Genomic DNA, 20,353 nt, shown 5'->3' on the forward strand with positions numbered 1-20,353 from the left:
GAGGAGAAATTTTTAAATGATAATATCTACCTATTATTTTGTACATTAAAAATTTTAGTTGATTCCTTATAAGATTTTTAAAATAAATTGCCCTTTGGTGTCAATTTTTCTAAAAAAAAAAAATAAAAAAAAATTGGATAACTTGCAAATACTTTTAAAACTATACTTAAGGTGGTACCTAACGCTACAGGGAGATAACTCTGTAAAGTCAGCTAAATGTTTTGATTACGTTGTTTTGTAAAGGGAATATTAAGCTTCTCAATGATCAAAATTGGTGTTTGTCGAACTGCTATATAACCAGTGTAATTTTTCTGACAAAACGGTTGGTTCAAAATTTTTGAAATTTTTATTAAAGGGTCAAAGTAAATACATTGTCAAAATTTTATGAAAATTAAACGAGCCAAATTAATTTTAGTGAAAGTGTTGGGTACCACCTTAATAGTTTGTGTTTTATCTTGAAATCCAATTCCATAATACATAGATAGCAATTAAACAGAAAAATTGATCAGCAAGATAAGATATACATATATGTCAATGTGGGCCAAATAGTTAGTCAACTCCTTATTGGAGTTATTGCCCTTATATGACATTACAGCTGTATATACAAATTGTTTGCATTTTAGTTTTCTCTTGAAAGCTATGATTGATCAACAGGCCAAAATCTACTATATTTCAATGTTACCAAAATTGTCAATCAACTCTTTATAGATGTTATTGCCCTACAGGTTGCACTTTGAAAATACAGCTGTTTCTCAAACCACACCTCTTTTGGGGAGATATATAATATTAATAGATAATTTGATTTGTTGACATACTGGTTCTCAAATATGATCTCTATGTTTCATCTCATAGAAACATAACTTGAAACTGTAACCAGTATTAAAAAACATCCTATTGCGGTGAAAAATGAATTCTGAAGTATGCAAAAAAGTAAAGGTATGGGTAGTACACAAATTAAGCATTAGTTTAAACTCTAACAAGTTCAGGGCATATAAATGTTGAAAATATGCTGCACAGCCCTATCTTTTGACCTTTGAATAAAATAGTAGTGCAAATCAACTTTCTATTCTAGGATATAATTTCCACAACATTCATAGTAAACGTGTCACAGTTTTAACCGCAAAGGGAGTTCCTATGGGAAATTGCATTGTCTATATTTACCGAAATGCAACCTTTAATGGACTTCAAGATTTTTATTTTTGCATTTTTTGTAAAAAGCTTTTGGTGAATAAAGAAAAAAAAACATTGAAGTCATGAATTACTTTTAGACTCTAATGTTAGTGAGTGGCCAATGTTGAAGTTGCAGAACTTCTAGTGGTTTCTAACTTAGTACCTGTCTATGTAAATTTGATTATTTATACCGGCATAATTGCTAACTTTGTACCTTTTTATGTAAAATTGATTATTTACACAGGTGTGGTTGCTTTGTTAGTACCTCCCAATGTTAATTTGATCAACACAACCGTTATTGGAGCAGAAGATTTCGACCATCCTGTGACACCAGCTGATGCTAAACGTGGCACTGATCCAACGAGTGTAGGGTTTACATTTACCCTGAGTGAGGACGAGTCTGTTACAAAATATGGTAGGTTTATATTATAGAATCCAGTACACTAAACGTGGCACTGATACAACTAGTGTCGGGTTTACATTTACCCTGAGTGAGGATGAGTCTGTTACAAAATATGGTAGGTTTATATTATAGTATACCATATCAATGAGGAATTGCTTTAATTGTTCCATACCAGACAGTTAAACTTTTAAATATTAAAAACGCAAGCTTGCTAAGCTCTTTACATAGTTGAAATATAACTACCGAGAGTTGAGAAATATTGTATTCCATGATATTTGTGATTGAAATTTGTTTCTTTAATGATTTATAGACCATGATACATAAACAATTTCAATCCTTATTTGCAAATGATCTGCAAAAAGATGTGTTCTTTCTATGTGATGTCATCAGGTATGGTCACCTTTTTAGTGACGTCACAATAAAAAAAATAGAGGAAATTAAAGTAAGAAAACTTAACCTCATAATAGAATTTTGACCAATAAAGAAAGAACTGATATTTAATGGGAATTTGGTAAAAATTTAAGAAATGGTATTTGACCTCACCCCAGAATATTTAATATTTCATCAAATATAGTGTATTCAACAAGTATATATTTTGGGATATCATACTTAGACATACATTAGAATGTAGTAAATCAAGTTTTTACATTCAACAGATGTATGTTTGTGAACTTTTTACTTGACCATACACCAGTATATTAATGCTTAAATAATTTTTATTCAACAGATAAATGTTTTTGATTTTTCTGTTAGACTATACATTATTAGCGATGCTTTTATAATTTATATTCATCAGATATATGTATGGGATCATCAGTGGACAATGATGACATATTCCCCTGCACCTGGGTCAGCATTAATATATCTGGTACTGTGGTCATTAAAAATGGTTCCTTGTATATGAACCAGTACGAACTATACAAGCTGTCTGAATTGAGGAGGGACCAGGTTAACATTACTACTAATGCTTTCCATATGGAACCAGGAAGGACATTGTTTGTTACACTACGTGCGTGTAACGATGCCTTCCTGTGTAACAATAAATCATTGGGATCAGTAACCATGATGGATGATAAAGCAGTACTAAAGACCTCAGTCAGTGGAGAACCTATAGAGATGGAGCATGATATCAAATCTAAGAGAAAGAAGAGAAATGTTAATGTGGCGGACAGTCTTTTCATCACATCACCAGATGGTAATATGGTTATTTATTTATTTGAAAACATTTGAAAAAGAAGCAAGTGTTAATTGTTATTGATGATACATGCCTGAAAATATAAAAATAATTTCTAATGAAAAAAGAGAAAAATGTTATAACCTCCCCACAGATCTAGGAATCATCCTGTTAGTAAATCATAAAGGAATATAATCTTTGGCCATCAAAACTCTATTTTAGATACAAGATATCAGTAAAACGTAGAGTATTTGGCTGATCAGGGATATTATGGTTTTAACTTTAGGATTTAATATAATAGCAACTCTTCATTTATGGTAATTATCAGTTTAATATTGAATTAAGCTAAATACATCACTTTATTCTTTACCAAAGGACTTGAAGCTGGACAGAGTATAGTACTACAACCTTTAGATGGCACAGATCTGACAACTAGTTATGCTTCAGACTCGTCTCCTCAGTTCCGATCCTACATAGTTAACCCTGATGACACATCAGATATGGTGGATAGAATACTCTATAAAAGGTTGGTTTATATTTATTAATGTTTGACTCAATATTGTCATTCTCGGACAGTTTTTATTTTTTAGTATAAATGAAACAAAAGTTTTAACCTCTTCTTGATTCTCATCAGCAGGTATTTATAAGTTTTCAAGTAAAATAATCATTCTAGGAAATTGGTTTCATGTATTTTTAGAATTTATGCATTTTTTATGCTCATACCACAAAAGTGAAAGAGTCATACACTATAACTGTCATTCCATGTGTCTTCATCTTTTACAGTGAAGATATATATTCAAATTCATTCCAAGGTAACTTTGCATCAATACTTGTTAAAGTTATATTAATAGAATAGTTTAAGAAGGAACTACCAAAATTTGACCAGGTCAATGATGTTAGGTAGGAATTTATATAAGAGATAGCCCATATCATTTCCAAGAAAAGTAATAAGTCCTTAGCCCTCTGTCATAGCACATAAACTAAAACTTTTCAATATATAAAATCTGTTATAAGATAAAAATTCAACACAAAAGCTAATATATGTATCAATGTTATAGGTTACATGAAAGTCAGTTTTCCTTTGCTGTGATTCCTGTTGGCCATCTGTCAATGCCTGGACCATTACAGATCACATACCAGGATACTGTTACTGATAGAGACAAAACACTGGTGTTAACTCACTGGAATCCAGGTAAAGATTCAGTTACTGATAGAGACAAAACACTGGTGTTAACCCACTGGAATCCAGGTAAAGATTCAGTTACTGATAGAGACAAAACTCTGGTGTTAACTCACTGGAATCCAGGTAAAGATTCAATGACTGATAGAGACAAAACTCTGGTGTTAACTCACTGGAATCCAGGTAAGGATTCAATGACTGATAGAGACAAAACTCTGGTGTTAACTCACTGGAATCCAGGTAAAGATTCAGTTACTGATAGAGACAAAACTCTAAATTTAACTCACTGGAATCCAGGTAAAGATTCAGTTACTGATAGAGACAAAACACTGGTGTTAACCCACTGGAATCCAGGTAAAGATTCAGTTACTGATAGAGACAAAACACTGGTGTTAACCCACTGCAATCCAGGTAAGGATTCATCGAATGATAGAGACAAAACTCTGGTGTTAACTCACTGGAATCCAGGTAAAGATTCAGTTACTGATAGAGACAAAACTCTGGTGTTAACCCAGTGGAATCCAGGTAAGGATTCAGTGACTGATAGAGACAAAACTCTGGTAGTAACCCACTGGAATCCAGGTTAAGATTCAGTTTGTGATAGAGACAAAACTCGAGTGTTAACTCACTGGAATCCAGGTAATGATTCAGTTACCATTAAAGACAAAATTCTGGTGTTAACCCAGTGGAATCCAGGTAAGGATCCAGTGACTGATAGAGACAAAACTCTGGTGTTAACCCAATGGAATCCAGGTAAGGATGCAGTGACTGATAGAGACAAAACTCTGGTAGTAACCCACTGGAATCCAGGCAAAGATTCAGTAACTGATAGAGACAAAACTCGAGTGTTAACTCACTGGAATTCAGATAAAGATTCAGTGACTGACAGAGACAAAATTTCGAGTGTTAACTCACTGGAATCCGGGTAAAGAATCAGTGCCTGATTGAGACAACACACAGGTGTAAACTCACTGGAATTCAGGTAAAGATTCAGTTACTGATAGAGACAAAACTCGAGTGTTAAAACACTGGAATCCAGGTATAGTTTCAGTTACTGATAGACAACTCACTGGTGTTAACCCACTGGAATCCAGGTAAAGATTCAGTTACCAATAGAGACAAAACTCTGGTTTTAACTCACTGGAATCCAGATAAAGATGCAGTTACTGATAGAGACAAAACACTGGTGTTAACTCTCTGGAATCCAGGTTAAGATTCAGTTACGGATAAAGAAAAAACTCTGGTGTTAACTCACTGGAATCCAGATTAAGATTCAGTTACTGATAAACAACTAACTGGTGTTAACTCACTGGAATTAAGGTAAAGATTCAGTTACTGATAGAGACAACACAAGGGTGTTAACTCACTGGAATCCGGGTAAAGATTCAGTTACTGAAAGACAACTAACTGGTGTTAACTCACTGGAATCCAGGTAAAGATTTAGTTACTGATAGAGACAAAACACTGGTATTAACTCACTGGAATTCAGGTAAAGATTCAGTTACTGATAGACAACTCACTGGTGTTAACCCACTGGAATCCAGGTAAAGATTCATTTACTGATAGAGACAACACAGGGTTGTTAACCCACTGGAATTCAGGTAAGGATTCAGTTACTGATAGAGACAACACACTTGTGTAAACTCACTGGAATCCAGGTAAAGATTCAGTTACTGATAGAGACAACACACTGGTGTTAACTCACTGGAATCAAGGTAAAGATTCAGTTACTGATATAGACAAAACACAGGTGTAAACTCACTGAAATCCAGGTAAAGATTCAGTTACTGATAGAGACAAAACTCTGGTGTTAACTCACTGGAATCCAGGTAAAGATTCAGTTACTGATAGAGACAACACATGGGTGTTAACCCACTGGAATCCAGGTAAAGGTTCAGTGACTGATAGAGACAAAACTCTGGTGTTAACCTACTGGAATCCAGGTAAAGATTCAGTGACTGATAGAGACAACACACGGGTGTTAACTCACTGGAATCCAGGTAGAGATTCAGTTACTGATATAGACAAAACACAGGTGTAAACTCACTGGAATTCAGGTAAAAATTCAGTGACTGATAGAGACAACATATGGGTGTTAACTCACTGGAATCCAGGTAAAGATTCAGTTACTGATTGACAACTAACTGGTGTTAACTCACTGGAATCCAGATAAAGATTCAGTTACTGATAGACAACTCACTGGTGTGAACCCACTGGAATCCAGGTAAAGATTCAGTTACTGAAAGAGACAACACATGGGTGTTAACCCACTGGAATCCAGGTAAAGATTCAGTTACTGATTGACAACTAACTGGTGTTAACTCACTGGAATCCAGATAAAGATTTAGTTACTGATAGACAACTCACTGGTGTTAACCCACTGGAATTCAGGTAAAGATTCAGTTACTGATAGAAACAACACACTGGTGTTAACTCACTGGAATCCAGGTAAAGATTCAGTTACTGATAGAGATAACACTCTGGTGTTAACTCACTGAAATCCAGGTTAAGATTCAGTTACTGATAGAAACAACACACTGGTGTTAACTCACTTAAATCCATGTAAAGATTCAGTTACTGATAGAGACAACACACTGGTGTTAACTCAATGTAATTCAGGTAGATTCAGTTACTGATAGAGACAACACACCATTGTAACTCACTGGATGGCCAGATGGGCTGATGACTTTAGTTGTGACTTTAGTTTTGAATAAAACAGTAAACAGGAATAACTTATTTATAAAGACATGACAATAGGTTACTTACTGCCTTTGGAACATTGTTATTTTTTTTAATACAGAGCTGCAGCAGTGGGAATTGTCAGGTAAAACCTGTGGTGACCAAGATAGAACAGAGGTTACCAATGCAAATGGAACAGTAACAGTTATGGTAAGTGTTACATAATTACCAAATTCTAATTGTACTGTTAACATTTAGGATAATAGTTACAGTTATGATCAGTGAAATTGAACTTACCAATAGGACAGTAATAATTATGGTTTATAGTAGAATATAATATTACAAAGGAAATAGAACTGTAACAGTTATGGTGTGTAGAACAGGAATTGTTTGATAAATATATACGGCTAACAAATATGGTTAATGGAACAAAATTAATCAATGCAATTATTACCAGGGCGGCCTTGTGAGGTTGTATTTTCTATCTTACAATTATGAATGTACTGTAAAAACAACATTTTTATATGTCCTTGAGATTATTTAAGTTTGTACTTTAAGGTAGCTCATTAATCACATTCTCTATATAGGTTTGCAGTACTAGTAGTTCTAATAGGAACCAAAATGATGACCGTCGAAGGAAGAGGTCTACAGCAGATCCTAACTACTTGTCATCAGAATCTCAGTTCTCGTTGTCTGCAGTCACAACTGCAGTGTACAATACACCTCCTAGATTGGTCAGTCCTAATACTGTTACTATGGTTGAGGATGAAGGTAAATATCTAAAATCTATCATAAAGGTAGATTCATTGTATACCCCCATCTTGGATTGCAGTACTTAATTGGTCTAGTTCTTTGCCCAAATCTGCAAATTTTGAGACCGATTTGCAATGTATGTATAAAAATGTTTATTTATTTAAAGAAAAATAAGTGATTTATTGTATTTTTATGCCCCACCTACGATAGTAGAGGGGCATTATGTTTTCTGGTCTGGGCGTCCGCCCGTTCGTCCTTCTGTCCCGCTTCAGGTTAAAGTTTTAGGTCAAGGTAGTTTTTAATGAAGTTGAAGTCCAATTGACTTCAAACTTGGTACACATGTTCCCTATGATATGATCTTTCTAATTTTAATGCCAAATTAGAGATTTTACCAGAATTTCACGGTCCACTGAACATAGAAAATGATAGTGCCAGTGGGTACTGAGGACACATTCTTGTTTATAAATGTTTAAAACAAAACCCCACATTTGTCTTTTTATAATCAATATTGCAACTTGCCCTTTTATTGGGAGATAACTCTCAAAATACAATTTTTTTTCTGGAATTATAGTGAACTTTGCTTTGGACTTTGATAAATTGTTGAAAATCACAGTTATACAGACTTTTTTTCTAAATGCTTTCAGATATTGGGCTGATATTTGGTTTGTGAGTTATCCATGATGAGTTACAGATCAAAGTTTAAGTTTAATTCCGCTCGGCTAAATTTTGCTGTAATTTGGGGCTTTGGACTTTTATAAATATTTGAAAATCACAGTTATACAGACCTTTTTTCTAAATTCTTTTAGATATTGGGCTGATTTTTGGTATGTGAGCTAACCATGATGAGATACAGATTAAGTTAAAGTTTTGTTCCGCTCCGCTAATTTTACCAAAATTAAGGGTTTACAACTTTAAAAATTGTTGGAAATCACAGTTATACAGACTTATTTTCTATACGCCTCCAGATTTTGAGCTGATTTTTGATATGTGAGACTTCCATCATGTTTGTGTCCATATGTGTTATTGAAGTAGCAGATTTTTCAAATTTTTGAGACAGGGCCATTCGTGTAGCTTTGACACATCTAGTTTCTTTTGTTTGCCTAAAGTATTTAATAAAACCTATTATCTCATATTTTATTTTAAATTCTATCTCATAGATTTCTTTTTATTCACAAAAAACTTGTTTTTTCATCAACAATCTAACCTTGTAGCTTGAAAAATAGCACGGTGACCCATACTTTTTATTATATTTTTGAAAAAGCATAGTAAAATCTTCATTTTGGCAAAGTATGAGAAAATTTTATCTAAGAAAAACTATACAGATGATCCATGGCACCTTAAATGATTTTCTGATTGGTTACTTGACTTTCAAATGTTTTATTGAAATGAACTTTTGCTCATTGTTGAAGGCCGTACGGTGACCTATAGTTGTTAATGTCTGTGTCATTTTGGTCTTTTGTGGATAGTTGTCTCATTGGCAATCATACCACATCTTCTTTTTATATTTGTACAGGTAGAGAGATAAGAAACAAAGAAGCCTAATGATTTTAAGTTTAAAGTCACTATTTCTAAAAATTGGGAATTGATTTCTGGTTTGTAGCCTGAGTTTCCCTGTTGACAGGTAGAAGGCCTTGCTGAGAATTTGATATTTGATATGAAGAACAGTCTTTTTGTGTATTTTTGGTGTGCATGTACTTATTTTGTGTCATTGATGGATACCCATATCCTTACTTTTCTATTAGTTTCCCTTGCTTGATTCATCTTGATAAAAATTTGTGAACCCCCTTCAGCTGACAACTTGAATTATTTATAAAGAGACTGCAACTTTTATTCATGTTCTATTTTACATCAAATATATCAATTATAATTATGTCCTAGTGGTCAGGCTAGTAAACATTTGGCCAATTCTTAATATACTCTTACTGCAAGATTATAATGCTTTTATCGAAAATTTGTTTCAAGGTTTAAAGCTACAACATTTTATTCCAAAATGACTTTTTATGTTTTAGGAACACTACAGTATTTATTAGAGGCTGTTGATGATGAAGGAGATTCCATTGTATTTTACCTGGACAATACTACATATATAATGGGAGAACCCATACTGCATACAAATGGACTGTAAGATATTTTATATATATATGACAAATAAGTATCTTTATATAGAGGTAAAAGTATTGTTTATTTTGTTAAATTAACTTGAAACAATGTAAAAGTCATTATTATGATTATTTAATATATCACACATTAGTAACTTTATATAGAGGGGAAAGTATTGTTTATTTTGTTAAATTAACTTTAAACAGTATAAAGTCATTATTATGATTATTTAATATATCACAAGTTATTAACTTTATATAGAGGGGAAAGTATTGTTTATTTTGTTAAATTAACTTTAAACAGTATAAAGTCATTATTATGATTATTTAATATATCACAAGTTATTAACTTTATATAGAGGGGAAAGTATTGTTTATTTTGTTAAATTAACTTTAAACAATGTAAAGTCATTATTATGATTATTTAATATATCACAAGTTATTAACTTTATATAGAGGGGAGAGTATTGTCTGTGTAGTTAATGTAAGTTACTTCCCCTCTCCTTACTATGAATCTGGTCATAATAGAGAAAGCTTATGATGCTGCATTCTATTTTCATAAAATGAAGAAATAATACATTAAAAGGTTCACATCAAAACCTGACTAATCCTAGAATATAGACATGTACAATCAAATACCAACAATAACATGACTTGGTAAAGGCACAAAAAGGGGTTGGGTTACAGTTTTACTTGTGCACAAAGCTTCTTTGTCTGTTCAGTAATTATAATATTTAATATTTGGGTCAATATTCCTATATAATGTGCCTTACATTGTGGAACTCAAACTATAAATAGAAATTTAAAAAACTGTATGCAATGATATTGGACATAAAGGTACCCAGTACTTTATTAATTGAGCTTTTGTTCTTTTTTGAAGAGCAGAACACTACAATAAAGATGTAAAAATGTGGGAGTTATTAAACATTTGTAAAGAACTGAGTTTACTGAGAACTTATCTGTGTGTAAAATAAGGACTTTTTACTGGCTGAAGTAGTATCACATGGATCTTTCAGGGTTTCCCAATGTTTTAACAATTAAACTTCTCTTTTTAGTACCACATAATTTAAGCCAATCTGAATAAATGTCTCAGCTTCAAATTAAGCCACCATATATCATATCATACATATATAACTACATGCTAAACACTTTACTGATGATGTCTTCTGTTTATTTCAGATTGTTATATACACCATGTGTTGATTGTTCAGGAACAGAGACAATAAGAATCATCTTATCAGAGAATCAAACAGACCCAAACATACCTGTGGCTAGTCTACCTGTAACACTGACCGTCACAATTACCAGTCAAAATGACCACCCAGAGATATTCATTACTCAGTATGGACAATCAATGTTACACCAAGATCCCTCTGAACCTGTTATTGTAAGTATTACACCTTTAATATGGATACAGTATGGACAATCAATGTTACACCAAGACCCATCTGAACCTGTTATTGTAAGTATTACACCTTTAATATGGATACAGTATGGACAATCAATGTTACACCAAGATCCATCTGAACCTGTTATTGTAAGTATTACACCTTTAATATGGATACAGTATGGACAATCAATGTTACACCAAGACCCATCTGAACCTGTTATTGTAAGTATCACACCTTTAATATGGATACAGTATGGACAATCAATGTTACACCAAGATCCATCTGAACCTGTTATTGTAAGTATTACACCTTTAATATGGATACAGTATGGACAATCAATGTTACACCAAGATCCATCTGAACCTGTTATTGTAAGTATTACACCTTTAATATGGATACAGTATGGACAATCAATGTTACACCAAGATCCCTCTGAACCTGTTATTGTAAGTATTACACCTTTAATATGGATACAGTATGGACAATCAATGTTACACCAAGATCCATCTGAACCTGTTATTGTAAGTATTACACCTTTAATATGGATACAGTATGGACAATCAATGTTACACCAAGATCCCTCTGAACCTGTTATTGTAAGTATCACACCTTTAATATGGATACAGTATGGACAATCAATGTTACACCAAGATCCATCTGAACCTGTTATTGTAAGTATTACAACTTTAATATGGATACAGTATGGACAATCAATGTTACACCAAGATCCATCTGAACCTGTTATTGTAAGTATTACACCTTTAATATGGATACAGTATGGACAATCAATGTTACACCAAGATCCCTCTGAACCTGTTATTGTAAGTATTACACCTTTAATATGGATACAGTATGGACAATCAATGTTACACAAAGATCCCTCCGAACCTGTTATTGTAAGTATTACACCTTTAATATGGATACAGTATGGACAATCAATGTTACACAAAGATCCATCTGAACCTGTTATTGTAAGTATCACACCTTTAATATGGATACAGTATGGACAATCAATGTTACACCAAGATCCATCTGAACCTGTTATTGTAAGTATTACACCTTTAATATGGATACAGTATGGACAATCAATGTTACACCAAGATCCCTCTGAACCTGTTATTGTAAGTATCACACCTTTAATATGGATACAGTATGGACAATCAATGTTACACCAAGACCCATCTGAACCTGTTATTGTAAGTATTACACCTTTAATATGGATACAGTATGGACAATCAATGTTACACCAAGATCCCTCTGAACCTGTTATTGTAAGTATTACACCTTTAATATGGATACAGTATGGACAATCAATGTTACACCAAGACCCATCTGAACCTGTTATTGTAAGTATTACACCTTTAATATGGATACAGTATGGACAATCAATGTTACACCAAGATCCATCTGAACCTGTTATTGTAAGTATTACACCTTTAATATGGATACAGTATGGACAATCAATGTTACACCAAGACCCATCTGAACCTGTTATTGTAAGTATCACACCTTTAATATGGATACAGTATGGACAATCAATGTTACACCAAGATCCATCTGAACCTGTTATTGTAAGTATTACACCTTTAATATGGATACAGTATGGACAATCAATGTTACACCAAGATCCATCTGAACCTGTTATTGTAAGTATTACACCTTTAATATGGATACAGTATGGACAATCAATGTTACACCAAGATCCCTCTGAACCTGTTATTGTAAGTATTACACCTTTAATATGGATACAGTATGGACAATCAATGTTACACCAAGATCCATCTGAACCTGTTATTGTAAGTATTACACCTTTAATATGGATACAGTATGGACAATCAATGTTACACCAAGATCCCTCTGAACCTGTTATTGTAAGTATCACACCTTTAATATGGATACAGTATGGACAATCAATGTTACACCAAGATCCATCTGAACCTGTTATTGTAAGTATTACAACTTTAATATGGATACAGTATGGACAATCAATGTTACACCAAGATCCATCTGAACCTGTTATTGTAAGTATTACACCTTTAATATGGATACAGTATGGACAATCAATGTTACACCAAGATCCCTCTGAACCTGTTATTGTAAGTATTACACCTTTAATATGGATACAGTATGGACAATCAATGTTACACAAAGATCCCTCCGAACCTGTTATTGTAAGTATTACACCTTTAATATGGATACAGTATGGACAATCAATGTTACACAAAGATCCATCTGAACCTGTTATTGTAAGTATCACACCTTTAATATGGATACAGTATGGACAATCAATGTTACACCAAGATCCATCTGAACCTGTTATTGTAAGTATTACACCTTTAATATGGATACAGTATGGACAATCAATGTTACACCAAGATCCCTCTGAACCTGTTATTGTAAGTATCACACCTTTAATATGGATACAGTATGGACAATCAATGTTACACCAAGACCCATCTGAACCTGTTATTGTAAGTATTACACCTTTAATATGGATACAGTATGGACAATCAATGTTACACCAAGATCCATCTGAACCTGTTATTGTAAGTATTACACCTTTAATATGGATACAGTATGGACAATCAATGTTACACCAAGATCCATCTGAACCTGTTATTGTAAGTATTACACCTTTAATATGGATACAGTATGGACAATCAATGTTACACCAAGATCCCTCTGAACCTGTTATTGTAAGTATTACACCTTTAATATGGATACAGTATGGACAATCAATGTTACACCAAGACCCATCTGAACCTGTTATTGTAAGTATTACACCTTTAATATGGATACAGTATGGACAATCAATGTTACACCAAGACCCATCTGAACCTGTTATTGTAAGTATCACACCTTTAATATGGATACAGTATGGACAATCAATGTTACACAAAGACCCATCTGAACCTGTTATTGTAAGTATTACACCTTTAATATGGATACAGTATGGACAATCAATGTTACACCAAGATCCCTCTGAACCTGTTATTGTAAGTATTACACCTTTAATATGGATACAGTATGGACAATCAATGTTACACCAAGACCCATCTGAACCTGTTATTGTAAGTATCACACCTTTAATATGGATACAGTATGGACAATCAATGTTACACAAAGACCCATCTGAACCTGTTATTGTAAGTATTACACCTTTAATATGGATACAGTATGGACAATCAATGTTACACCAAGATCCCTCCGAACCTGTTATTGTAAGTATTACACCTTTAATATGGATACAGTATGGACAATCAATGTTACACCAAGACCCATCTGAACCTGTTATTGTAAGTATCACACCTTTAATATGGATACAGTATGGACAATCAATGTTACACCAAGATCCATCTGAACCTGTTATTGTAAGTATTACACCTTTAATATGGATACAGTATGGACAATCAATGTTACACCAAGATCCCTCTGAACCTGTTATTGTAAGTATCACACCTTTAATATGGATACAGTATGGACAATCAATGTTACACCAAGATCCATCTGAACCTGTTATTGTAAGTATTACACCTTTAATATGGATACAGTATGGACAATCAATGTTACACCAAGATCCATCTGAACCTGTTATTGTAAGTATTACACCTTTAATATGGATACAGTATGGACAATCAATGTTACACCAAGACCCATCTGAACCTGTTATTGTAAGTATTACACCTTTAATATGGATACAGTATGGACAATCAATGTTACACCAAGATCCATCTGAACCTGTTATTGTAAGTATTACACCTTTAATATGGATACAGTATGGACAATCAATGTTACACCAAGATCCCTCTGAACCTGTTATTGTAAGTATTACACCTTTAATATGGATACAGTATGGACAATCAATGTTACACCAAGACCCCTCTGAACCTGTTATTGTAAGTATTACACCTTTAATATGGATACAGTATGGACAATCAATGTTACACCAAGACCCATCTGAACCTGTTATTGTAAGTATCACACCTTTAATATGGATACAGTATGGACAATCAATGTTACACCAAGATCCATCTGAACCTGTTATTGTAAGTATCACACCTTTAATATGGATACAGTATGGACAATCAATGTTACACCAAGACCCATCTGAACCTGTTATTGTAAGTATTACACCTTTAATATGGATACAGTATGGACAATCAATGTTACACCAAGACCCATCTGAACCTGTTATTGTAAGTATCACACCTTTAATATGGATACAGTATGGACAATCAATGTTACACCAAGACCCATCTGAACCTGTTATTGTAAGTATCACACCTTTAATATGGATACAGTATGGACAATCAATGTTACACCAAGATCCATCTGAACCTGTTATTGTAAGTATTACACCTTTAATATGGATACAGTATGGACAATCAATGTTACACCAAGACCCATCTGAACCTGTTATTGTAAGTATTACACCTTTAATATGGATACAGTATGGACAATCAATGTTACACCAAGATCCCTCTGAACCTGTTATTGTAAGTATTACACCTTTAATATGGATACAGTATGGACAATCAATGTTACACCAAGACCCATCTGAACCTGTTATTGTAAGTATTACACCTTTAATATGGATACAGTATGGACAATCAATGTTACACCAAGACCCATCTGAACCTGTTATTGTAAGTATCACACCTTTAATATGGATACAGTATGGACAATCAATGTTACACCAAGACCCATCTGAACCTGTTATTGTAAGTATTACACCTTTAATATGGATACAGTATGGACAATCAATGTTACACCAAGACCCATCTGAACCTGTTATTGTAAGTATTACACCTTTAATATGGATACAGTATGGACAATCAATGTTACACCAAGATCCCTCTGAACCTGTTATTGTAAGTATTACACCTTTAATATGGATACAGTATGGACAATCAATGTTACACCAAGATCCCTCTGAACCTGTTATTGTAAGTATTACACCTTTAATATGGATACAGTATGGACAATCAATGTTACACCAAGATCCCTCTGAACCTGTTATTGTAAGTATTACACCTTTAATATGGATACAGTATGGACAATCAATGTTACACCAAGACCCATCTGAACCTGTTATTGTAAGTATTACACCTTTAATATGGATACAGTATGGACAATCAATGTTACACCAAGATCCCTCTGAACCTGTTATTGTAAGTATCACACCTTTAATATGGATACAGTATGGACAATCAATGTTACACCAAGATCCATCTGAACCTGTTATTGTAAGTATTACACCTTTAATATGGATACAGTATGGACAATCAATGTTACACCAAGATCCCTCCGAACCTGTTATTGTAAGTATTACACCTTTAATATGGATACAGTATGGACAATCAATGTTACACCAAGATCCATCTGAACCTGTTATTGTAAGTATTACACCTTTAATATGGATACAGTATGGACAATCAATGTTACACCAAGACCCATCTGAACCTGTTATTGTAAGTATTACACCTTTAATATGGATACAGTATGGACAATCAATGTTACACCAAGATCCCTCTGAACCTGTTATTGTAAGTATTACACCTTTAATATGGATACAGTATGGACAATCAATGTTACACCAAGACCCATCTGAACCTGTTATTGTAAGTATTACACCTTTAATATGGATACAGACATTTGGGGGGTGGGGTGTAGATTGCAGGCCAATTGGAACCAAACTTTGCCACAATCATTCATGGGATTATCTAGTTTCAACAATGTGTCTGATAATTCTGTTTGGCAACAAACATGTTTGCTGGGTAATTGCTAATGTTTTCAAAACCCAAATCTAAGTCAGTTTTCCCGTAGATGATCAGAATAATGGTTTGTATTCAATTGATAGCAAAAATTATTGTTTTTAATGGTTTTAAACTTTTTTTTTTGTCAAAGATAAGGGTTTTTAAGCCTTTATATTTTTTTGCAATACAATATTTTCTAGGTGTTTTCAGAGCAAATGCAGGGTTATGAGTACAGCCTTTATATTTTACTTTAATACAATATTTTCTAGGTGTATTTAGAGCAGATGCAGGATTATAATGAGTACATCTGGTCAGATCAGTTTACAGCAGTGATCGGTGGTTATGATGTGGAGAAAGAAGATAACCTGTCTATGTTTATATCATATCCAAACCATGGAAACTTAACAGTATCTAGTGAAGAAACAATATTACTAAGGATAGATACATGCAAAGATCAGTTGTTGGTAAGTTATCATGGATACAGAACTGCATTATTGAAATAATGACATCAAAATATCAATGCTCTTTCTACAGAAATGGAAGACATCCATATGTTCTGGCTGTAAAACTTGATTTAGTTGAAACATTTTTTTTTCAGAAAAAACATAATAAAATCAAAAAATATATCAGAAGATTAAAACTACAACTTTTGTATTTATTTCAGATGGATACAATTCCATGTGGAAACTTCAGTCAGCTTTTACCATACAATGAAACAAAGATGTCCTGGATCTATGTCACTGTGACCTATATTCAACCTACTGGTTACTTTGGATATGATAGTATGAAGATGTATGTCATGGACAACAACAATTCTTCATCTGAAATTTTAACAGTAGAGTTTGCTATAATGGAGTCCCCTTGTCAGAACAATGGCCAATGTCAAGGTGAGTTTTAAGAGTAAAGTTTACATTTGAGACACCAACAGAATAGTGATCATGGGTTTAATATTGTAAGTTGAAATATCTAAAAGAACTAATGCAGCAACTTATGGTTCTTCACTGAAAACATCTGTAGAATAAGTTCAATAAACATTGGTTTATTTCAGTAACTATATATAAACATTCTTTCATATGTTATTTGATTCTGTTTGTATGTCCTGTGGTTTAGGATCTTTTTTTCAAGGTTTCTTTTGAAAAATTTGAAAAATATAGTTTGTAGTCTTGAAAACTGGTTCACATGAATGTAGTTTTGACATTATGGTACTACCATTTTAAGCAGGAGACCAACTCATAGTAGTGTCTCTTTTCCGAATAACATTATTATTTTAGCTGAATCATTTTATTCTGTTGTTTAATTTTAGCCAAGAACACAAGTAACTATCCCTGTGAGGATACACACAGAGCTGAGAGTTTTGATCAGTATTATGACTGTGTATGTAGCTCAGGTTACACCGGTCAGCATTGTGAGGAGGATGTAAATGAATGTCTACAGACTCCATCACCCTGTCCAGAATCTTACACCTGTATCAATACCATTGGTAGTTATATCTGTACCTGTCCTGACTGTGGAATACAGCCGTGGATGATAGCCGTCATTGTAATCTGTATCATAGTTATCCTCATCTCGGCTGCCATTGCAGTTTTCTGTCTGAGGAAGAAACTAAGGTAATGATATTTTACTTTAGAGTTTATTTAAACATAATTTGAATAAATAAAGGCAACAGTAGTATACCGCTGTTCAAAACTCATAAATCCATGGACAAAAAACAAAATCGGGATAACAAACTAAAACCGAGGGAAACGCATTAAATATAAGAGGAGAACAACGACATAACACTAAAATGTAACACACATATCCCACGAGAATAACAAATATAACATATATATATAACATCAAAACCAAATACATGAATTTGGGATAGACAAGTACCGTGACACGTCTTATCGCAATGTGAATTTACACTCAAAAGTAAGAGAAAACAAACGACACAACGTTATAATGTAATACACACAGAAACGAACTATAATAAACAATGACCATATTCCTGACTTGGTACAGGGCATTTTTAAAGGAAAAAATGGTGGGTTGAACCTGGTTTTGTGGCATGCCAAACCTCGCACTTTTATGGCCATGTGAAATATAACATCAAAATGACAACACAGGACTACAATATAAATAAATTGGAGAACACAATTGACAAAGAATCACACGAACAACAGCCAACAAATAAATAAACCTTGTATTACTGTAATGACTTTGTCAATAAAATTTATTGTGCTACCAAAATGGTAGATATGATACCTGGTTTGTCTGTTTTATCTTTGTCTGTTTTATCTTCAGAGAGGGACGAAAGATACAGAGAGACAGTCAAACTCATAGATTGAAAATAAACTGACAACACCATGGCTAACAAGGAAATAGACAAACAGACAAATAAAAAAACACAAGACACAACATAGAAAAAGACTAAGCATCACAAACCCCACCAAAAACTGTCACCATGTATCATCAATGTCAATCATCTTTTCCTTTTCAAATTACTGTGTACATAATAATAATAATAATAATAATTCTTTATTTCATATACAAGTTTAATAACCAGAAAACTATAGTTGACTCCAACTTACTGATATTTTTGCTTTAAATGCATTCCAGAAATATATAAAAACAATAAACAAGCCAATTTTATTGGTATCATCTAGAATAGGCAATACTACACAGATGAGAAAAAAAAAATTAAAGTCTTAAGAATTTTTCAAATACTAAGATGTGTGGATGCAGACTTTTTTGAAAGGGGGTTTCAACCATACATTTATGTCACCATTCATTAGTTGTCAAACAAAAAGGGGTCAAACCCCTTGTACACCCTCTAGATGTGCCACTGTTTAAATTGAATACTAGACAAATATTGTGGTTCTACAAAAAACCTCCTTCATTGTGAACGTTTGCTATCAATAGAAATACAATAGGAAATCATGGTAAAATTGGCTCTTTGTACAGGTTTTCCACCATAGGTTTTATCTGAAATCTTGCATTTCATCAGACAAACTTAACACTTATGCTTTATTGACATGATTCCACACTGTTAAAAAGGTGTTCCAGTCTCACTGAGGGAAGTACAAGAAAAGAAATTTAATGCTGGTTTACATATCTTTTATTGGTGGGCTTAATTTCAGGCTTTCTACAATGAGCAAGCCTCATATTAACATAGTATTAAAGTAGGTTTAGTTGTAACATATAAATTAAATGAATTCTTAATGTAAAGTTTTCAATCAAAAGTGTTCCCTACACAAGTGCTGAAATAACTTACACTAATGCGGGGTTCACTCATTGCCGATTATTGCTCCCGTTTGAGATCAGACAGCGATACGAAAAGAAAAGTGAAAAAGTCGGATTACTATCCTCAATTATCTGGAATGTCCTATCATTGTCTGATCGCAGTCGTTTAAGTTCGTAACAGATTCCTACGGATCAGGAAGGGTTTGAATAGTTCGGGGAAGGACCCCGACAGTTAGGTGCGTCCCGTAACATTTGGGGAAATTCAGCCGATTTAGTATAGTCGGATTACAATCCTGCCTATGTCGTGACAGATTCTGCTGTATCGGATCACAATCCTAACAATGTTCTGTGTATTCTGGACGGTGTCCTGTGGAACGGGAATGATCTGGAGAAATTTGTCATTGCTGTTTTTCTGACGTTTGAGTCCAGATTGCATCCAGATCTTGTCGATTACGAACCGATTTTGCCGAAACCGTTCCGAAACAGTCCTGTTATTAATACGAAATTCGTCAATAATACACACGAC

General features: G+C 33.5%; 1 protein-coding gene across 1 annotated transcript in view; it reads left to right on the forward strand.

The window, feature by feature from the left end:
* Nucleotides 1–20,353, forward strand: part of LOC139511133 (uncharacterized) — a 231,704-nt gene that overhangs the window by 207,822 nt on the left and 3,529 nt on the right. The window contains exons 160-170 of the mRNA XM_071297705.1: nt 1,415–1,585; nt 2,370–2,768; nt 3,123–3,273; nt 3,806–4,281; nt 6,728–6,816; nt 7,194–7,377; nt 9,369–9,480; nt 10,638–10,845; nt 16,875–17,069; nt 17,270–17,492; nt 17,909–18,212. Coding sequence (XP_071153806.1) covers nt 1,415–1,585; nt 2,370–2,768; nt 3,123–3,273; nt 3,806–4,281; nt 6,728–6,816; nt 7,194–7,377; nt 9,369–9,480; nt 10,638–10,845; nt 16,875–17,069; nt 17,270–17,492; nt 17,909–18,212 — 2,512 coding nt within the window. The remainder of the gene's footprint in view (nt 1–1,414; nt 1,586–2,369; nt 2,769–3,122; nt 3,274–3,805; nt 4,282–6,727; nt 6,817–7,193; nt 7,378–9,368; nt 9,481–10,637; nt 10,846–16,874; nt 17,070–17,269; nt 17,493–17,908; nt 18,213–20,353) is intronic.

The sequence above is a fragment of the Mytilus edulis genome, chromosome 2 (assembly GCF_963676685.1).
Source record: "Mytilus edulis chromosome 2, xbMytEdul2.2, whole genome shotgun sequence".
NCBI lineage: Eukaryota > Metazoa > Mollusca > Bivalvia > Mytilida > Mytilidae > Mytilus > Mytilus edulis.